Source organism: Choloepus didactylus, chromosome 22, assembly GCF_015220235.1.
Source record: "Choloepus didactylus isolate mChoDid1 chromosome 22, mChoDid1.pri, whole genome shotgun sequence".
Taxonomy (NCBI): Eukaryota; Metazoa; Chordata; class Mammalia; order Pilosa; family Megalonychidae; genus Choloepus; species Choloepus didactylus.
This window is the reverse complement of record NC_051328.1, coordinates 29,260,622-29,267,842: the sequence shown is the minus strand read 5'-3', so window position 1 is coordinate 29,267,842 and position 7,221 is coordinate 29,260,622. Positions and strand designations below refer to the sequence as shown.

The window sequence follows — 7,221 nt, the reverse complement described above, 5'->3', positions numbered from 1 at the left end:
CTTATAAAGCTCCTTTCTTTTCCTCCTGGAAGCAATCCCTGGCACTGGGAGAAACTGACTCTGGAACAATCAAGCTTCTAGTGCTATGGATCCAAGAGGTGGGGATCACAGTCCCAGATTGGATGAGGGCTCCCGCTATCATGTGGCCTCCTGAAGCCATGCATTGCTCTGGGTGTGGGAGGAAGCTGACATTTCAGGGTTTTGCCTTCACATTTTAGTGCAGCTGATGAACCCATCCTGCTCTGTGCATCCAGCTCTCTCTGGAAACAACACACTGGTATCACTCAAAGTAGTCTTTATTTGGGGTGACCAAAAATACCACAGCTTCTTCTCAAAGTCTAATTTCCTATTCTGCAGATACACCAAGTCCTCTAAAGGCTGACAGGAAGGCAGCTTGTTTGCTGTAAGGTCTGAAGGTGAGAGAATGCCTATCCATTCAGAAAACTGGCCTGGTCCTCACGCTGCCTGCTTTAGCTGTCCCACCTAATTAGGAGCCCAGGGGCACCCACATACCCTGGTGACAGAGGCTGCTCTAAAGCACCACCCAGCTATATCTGAGGGTAGAAGAATGGTGTGAGTCCAGGTCTTGTCTTCCTGCTGCCAGCCATGTAACTATCTGAGCTACCCCAGGCCAGACAGCCTTGCTCAGCCCCTTGGCTGTGGTCACCCAGGAAAGGGGCCCTGAAATATGTTGGCCCAGTGGGCTCACCCTAGCACCTATAGGCGGAGCCGCTTGATGTCCTCACTGCGAAAGTCTATGCGCAGAGCCAGCACCTGGCGCACTTCAGCAGGGGTGAGACGCCATGTCAACGGGCCAGAGTTGGCGCCCCAGTAGTCCAGGATCTCAGTCACCTGTGGGGAAGAACAAAAGAGAAGTCAGCAAGGAGGGAGCAGTCTTGAAGAAAGGCAGAGCAGACCACCAGAGGCAGAGCAAGGATGCTCAGGAAGAAGGTACCCTGCAGGGTTGGGCTGCCAGTGGAGACATAGATCCGAGGGAGTGGCAGGGATCCAAATGTTGTCTCTGCCTCTCTTCCCAATCACACTTCCCTAGCTAGGCCAAGGGAGCTGCATTGTGAAGCCTGTCCCACATACCCGTTCCAGATTGAGGATTGTGGCCATCTGAGAGAGCCGGGCAAACTTGTCTCGGATGGTCCAAGTGGTCACGGTGGTAAGGTAGGCAATGAGCGACCTCAGCTCCTTGTCAAACTGAAGGCCGCCCAGCTGCAGGAGAACACATGTCCAGTGACTCTATTCCAGGCCTGGCTCTCTGGCCAAGCAGAACTTGCCCCTTCTTCCCCCCAGTCTCCCTCAAGGCCTGGCTGCATGGCCAGCTGGGCCCCAGGTGGTGCCCCATGGCTCCAGTAGGCACCGATGTCTCAGCAGCCAGGGCAGGACAGGGCCTGCTATACAGGGCCTGGGGGCAGCAGACAGAGGGGAAGCAAGTCCTGGGGTGGCAGAGAAGGAATAACACAACTGTGGACCTATATCTTTTGACCTCACCCGATTGAAGGTAGATTTCAGCACCACTTTCTCCAACTCGACTGCAACAAGACTGGTCATGAGGCTGGTCAAGCTGTCATAGATGACTGGGGACAGGCTGGCCTGTACACAGAGGCTAGACATCAGTGGGAGTCCACATCATTCCTCTGCCTCCACAGTGGAGTCTTCAAGGGGTGGGACAGTTACATGAAGCCCCCGGGGACTATTTCTACAGACTGGGCTTGGAGGGACTTTCAGGGTTCCCAACCGGAATGTGATGAGGAGCTGCAGGCTGCTGGTGTGGGCAGAGGTGGGTGATACCATAAGCTGGTCCCTAGACTCCCTGCTCACCTTAAACTCTGCCATTTGCTGCTCCAGGTTAAGGATGAACTGTTGTACCCAAGGGTCATTGGCCTCATAGTCATTGAACTCTTCCTATGGTCAGAAAGCAAGGAGGGTCATCAAGGGCCTCTCTCCAGGAAGCAACATTCACTCTGAACTTCCTCACCCTGTAAGAAAACAATCTAAGAGTTCCTCTTTCCCCTGTAGCATGAGACACATCCAGCTTAAAACCAACTTGAACACCCAGGCTGGCAGAAACTGCTTCTCCTTCTGCATGACACTTCCAACTGGTAAACAGCACCCTGGGCCATAGCAGTGTTGCACATAATACAGTGAGGCTCCTGGCATTTTATTCCCTCTTGCATCTCATGTCCTAGTAATGAAATTACTAGGCTGGGCGGGGGGGTGGAGCTCCTAAGTCTAAGTCTATGACAGATGGGCAGAAAGAGCCTCAATAAAATTGGATTAGTCAGGTCAAGACAAATTCCCTTTGGGTGCCTCTTCCTGAGCCCCTCTGTCTGTAGGAGCAAACTGTTCCGTGGACCAAAACTGGTTTTCCAAGGCTGAGGGGAGTAGGCCTGGGAAACATGGTAAGGTCTAGTCTGTTCAGACAGCTCCACTGTCCTCCAGGAGCCTGGGGGACAAGGAGTAATCCTGAGCTTGATAGCTGCCTCTGGTCAGGCTGACCTCCTCAATATTGTGGGAGACAGAGAGAAAGGTGTTGATCCAAGGCTGCACCTGCGGCTTGACTGCTGTGCTGTTGAGCTCTGTGAGCCCTTCCTACACAAAGACAAGGCAGAGAAATGTTAGACGTGGAAGGTGTATGCCCCAGTCCTTCTTTCTTCTCCATTTCTCTCTTGACTGCCAGGGCATTCTAGTTCTGAGGCTTTTCTGTTCCGAGGCTTGTATCTGAAGCTAACAGAGATAATTCTAAAATAAGAGGCCAGAAACAACCTTTTTCCATATCTGTACTGATTCAGGTCCAGGCCAGAGCTGAGGCCCTGAAGGTGGTCTGGTAAACTCTCAAGAGATTTCTTCTGAGTGCCTGGTAGTAGGCAGCACCTATGGCTAAGGCCACATGTGGTTCCATTTCAAACTCTTAGCATCTTTCTGGGGGTTCTTAGCATTGTGGGGCCAAGTAGAAATAACAGTCCAGAATGCTAGCTTGTCAATGTCCCAGAGGGAGAGAATGGCTGAAAAACCAATGGGGCCCCTACTCTCAAGGGACTTGCACAATTTCAATGGCTTTCATGCTACTCCCTAACTCCTCTTCATTTCCTTGTACATGATGGAGCCCACAATAAGCCAATACCAATTTTATCAAAGCAACACAGGGCATAAGGTTCAGTTAGGTGCTGAATCTGGGGCTTACCTGCAAGAGATCTCGGAATTTGTTGGACACGGCAGCCAAGTCAGAAAGGCAGCTGTCAAACTTGGCTTTGGCCTGCTCCCCTCCAATGCCCTGGCTGAAGAGCTTGGTGCAGTCACACTAGAGGAGAACACCCAGCTTTGAGAAGACTGAACATGTCTGGGACATGGAGTGAGAAGAGGGTCAGAGAGGATGCCAATATGCAACCAGCCATTTCTCCTAGTCCAGCCTTCTCTGAAGCAGTTTATGGCTTATTATAGGCAAGAGCCCTGGATGGGTTTCAGAAATCCTGGATTCCACCCTGGCTACTTGACTTCCTTTTCCTCCTTTGTAATATAGGGATACCAACGTCAGCAGATGTGAATAAGAAATACCAACACCAGAAAAATTTTCATACCTTAAGAGTCAGACAGTCCTGGTTCAGGTATTAGTTTGAGTGAACTTGGGCTAGCGATTTAAAATTTCTGATCCACAATTCCCCTATCTATAAAATTGTAACACGAATTCCTGCTCTCATGGTGGTTGTGAGAGTTATATGAGATGATATACAATGTGCTTAGTACACTGCCAGACACATAGTAGACCCTAAGGAGATACTATTTTTGTTAGATTTTCTGCTTGTTAAATACTTTGGTCTGGCTGACAAAGGGAAATTATAACCACAGCTAAAATTTAAGCACTAAGTATGTGCCAGGCCCTAGTCTAATCATTTTATTTTTATTAAAGTACCTACTCTATGAAGTAGCTATTACTAGTATCCCTACTGGACAGAAGAGGAAACTGAGGCACAGAGAAGTTAATAACTTATCCAGAGTCACACAGCAGTAAGTAATGGATTCAAATCCAGAAATTTGGGCTCCAGCATGCCTCTTCCTAATCACTACACTTCATCCTTAGGTGTAGAGAATTCCACAGGGGGAAACTGCTTGAAGCTCACAATACTGTGGGTTGCCAGGAGCTCCCCAAATTTCCTGTAATCTCCTTAGAAAGTCTGTGCTGTTTTGGCTGCAGCAGAAGCAGCATTGGATAGTTGGGAAGCCACTGAGCTAGCAGGCAGAAGACCTGTTCCAATGGCAACTCCAATACTACCAACTTTAGCTGCTGTTTTACCTCATTTGTAAAATGGAGATCATACTGCCTGACTTGCCTAGCTCAGAGGGTTGTTGATGGGGTGGAGAAAGAATGCATGCAAAATGCAAATGTAAGGGAGGTGGGATTACTGGGAATTCTTGATTCAGCTCTTTGCTATCCCTCTTTTCTTTCATTTGGCCAATTCTACCTCTCAATTCTGATTCTCTAACATTTCCCAAAACTTCACTTCAAAATTCAATAGTAAAAGAGGAGTAAGGAGTAATAGGGAGGAGGAAGTTAGGAATACACTCTTAGATACCAGGACTTAAAAACAATGATTGTAACTACCTTGCTGAACGCATACAACACGGCAAACTATGATATTATGGTACTATGCTATAGGTACATTGTGGTTATCATTCTTTATTCTATTTTAAGGCCTTTTTGGGGTAAATGCCTAATCTATTCCAAGGTGCCATCTGGGGTCTATATGTCTGTAAACTCCCACCTGACTGCTTCTCTGAGCTTCCCTCAGGACCCGCCTGTTAGCTAGCAGCCCCTCTCTCTCCTATGTGCTGGCTCCAGCCTTCTCCTCAGTCTACCCAATCCTAAAGCCAACATGTAACACCAGTCTGGGCACCGAGCCCTTTGCCACTGCTGTAATCCTCCTCAGTACTGGTGCCCACTAAGGACACAGGATCCCTGGCCTACCTCCTTTCTCCAGAGGCAGAGTTTGGTAGTGGGGAAGGGCTGGGCCCTTGCTTTTCTAATACTTAACAAAGTGATTGCTACATGCTGTTATTTTAAATTATTAATTTAATTAATAACTACCACTGATGCCTATTGTGTATCAGTGCTTTATACGATCTCATTAAATTCTCACAACAACGCTTTTACAAATGAGTAAACTGAGATTCAGGGAGGTTAGAGAATATGCTTAAGCTCACACAGCTGGTCAACGGTCAAAGAAGATTTGAACCCAGTAGTACTTCATTTCAAAGCCCAAACAATTTCACTATACTATGCTGCCTTCTTTTAAAGATATGATAACATCTACCAACTTTATACAGGGTTTGGTGAACACTATTTTCATCTTAATTTCTTAAACTTATAGAGAGCTTTATCATTTTTATAAACTGCTTTCAACTATATTTTTTATTAAGCCACCCAGTAAACCCAAAGTAAGACAGGATGGAGAGCTGTATCTCATTTTATAGACAAGAGAACAGAGGCTCAGAGTTAAGGGACTTGTCCAAGGAACTTGTCAAGTATGTGCTAGAAGAACTACTTTGAATCCAGATCTTCCCACTGGTCCAGAGACACCTTGCTACCATGGTCAATCCCTAGCTAATACCCTCAAGTGCTCTGAATCTTCTCCCCCACAAAAGGCACACTCAGGTGGTTGTGACCCCAATGTAAATCAGACCTTGGAAGTTATTAGTTTAGGTGTGCCCAAAATGAATAAGGGTGGGCCTTAATCCAATATGGCTAAAGTCCTTATAAGCAAAGGAAACTGGACACAGGAGAGAAACCACAGGGAGCAGCAAGAAGCTGGGGACCTAGAAATGAAAGAAAATGCTGCCTGGTGCATTGCCATGTGATGGAAAACCCAAGGAACCCCAAAAATTGCTGGCCAGCCAGGAAATACCAACCCCAGGAGGAAGCAAGCCTTCTAGCCTCTGAAACTGTGAGCTAATAAATTCCTGTTGTTAAGCCAACCTATTGTATAGTATTTGTTTAAGCACCTGGAAAACTAAAACACCAGGAAATGCCACAGTCCCCTCCAGGATGAATGTATAGGGCTCTCTCTCAAAATGAGGCCATGGGGAGGCTGTAGCTGAAAGCTGGTAGGTAAATTCCCATGTACCTCCAGTGTCTTCTTCAGAGTGGAGATGTTTTCACTGCAGACCTCCGCATTGTTCAGAGTCACCTGGAAGATAAGGAAAGAAGAATGTGACCTCTTGCACACTGCCTACTCCAAGGCCAGACTGCCTGACAGCTGTACTTTATGCAGCTCAGAGAAGGGCTAGTTGGAGTTTAGATTCATACCAAGGAAAGTACACAACGCTCTCACAGGCAGGATGCATAGACCTAGAACTGGGCACAATGATGAGCCACGTGTGCCCTTTCTGCTCTGACACCAAGGCACCTAGAGCTCTGAGCAAGTGAGCCCAGGTTTCAGGTCATTTAGCTCCCTGTTACTGCAGACCAGAAGGGACTCAGACACATGTCTGTGATTAAGTCTTGGGGATCCAAACCTCCAAGCCCAGGTCAGTGATGCAAAGGCTGATATTCTTTCAAGAAATGCTTCCTGAGGGCTTGCCTCCTATAAGGCATTGTCTCATACGTTATTTCACGGATTCTTTCTAATACCCTCACAAAACAAGTATTATTAAGTATTATGGGAGGAGGAAATGAGACTCCTTGGAAGGTGAAATGATTCACCAAGGTCAAGCAACATTGATTCAGCAAATATTTACTGAGTGCCTGCTATGTGTCAGGCACTGCAATAGGCACTGGGGACAAAGCAGTTCACAAAACAGAGAAAATCCACTCGCTAGTAGTGTTTACATTCCAGGAGGGAAGTCAGAAAATAAACAAATACATGTAGTGTATGTCAGATACTGATAAATGCCATGAAAAAAAATAAAGCGGGACGAGGGGATGGAAGCTCAAGAGAGGCAAGGTCACAAAGCTAGAGCCAGATGAGAATTTAGGTCTCCCCACTCGGGACCCTGGCTCCTTCTGTTATAGCTCAAGTGCCTTATAATGTAAAAAAATACCAATCATAAAGAGCAGGTTGTGCACCAAATAATTAAGGCACAAACTATGACCTTTCTGAGGAAGGAAAAAAATGTTTTTGTCTGCGGCATTCAAGGAAGACGCTATGGCAGAGTTGGTAACTGAGCTGCACTTCAAAGGCTGGAACAGAATTCTGACAGGAGATAAGAGTGTGTGCA

General features: G+C 47.0%; 1 protein-coding gene across 4 annotated transcripts in view; it reads right to left on the bottom strand.

The window, feature by feature from the left end:
- Positions 1-278: 278 nt before the first annotated feature.
- COG4 (component of oligomeric golgi complex 4) overlaps positions 279-7,221 on the bottom strand; it is a 31,565-nt gene continuing 24,622 nt past the window's right edge. For 3 of the 4 annotated variants that reach the window (XM_037816231.1, XM_037816233.1, XM_037816234.1), the window contains 7 exons: positions 6,129-6,191; positions 3,194-3,310; positions 2,509-2,601; positions 1,831-1,914; positions 1,501-1,602; positions 1,093-1,221; positions 279-852 (listed from right to left, as the gene is read on the bottom strand). In XM_037816231.1, the coding sequence (XP_037672159.1) occupies positions 718-852; positions 1,093-1,221; positions 1,501-1,602; positions 1,831-1,914; positions 2,509-2,601; positions 3,194-3,310; positions 6,129-6,191 (723 nt within the window). In that variant the 3' untranslated portion in view covers positions 279-717. The remainder of the gene's footprint in view (positions 853-1,092; positions 1,222-1,500; positions 1,603-1,830; positions 1,915-2,508; positions 2,602-3,193; positions 3,311-6,128; positions 6,192-7,221) is intronic. The other variant, XM_037816232.1, reaches the window with a different exon arrangement.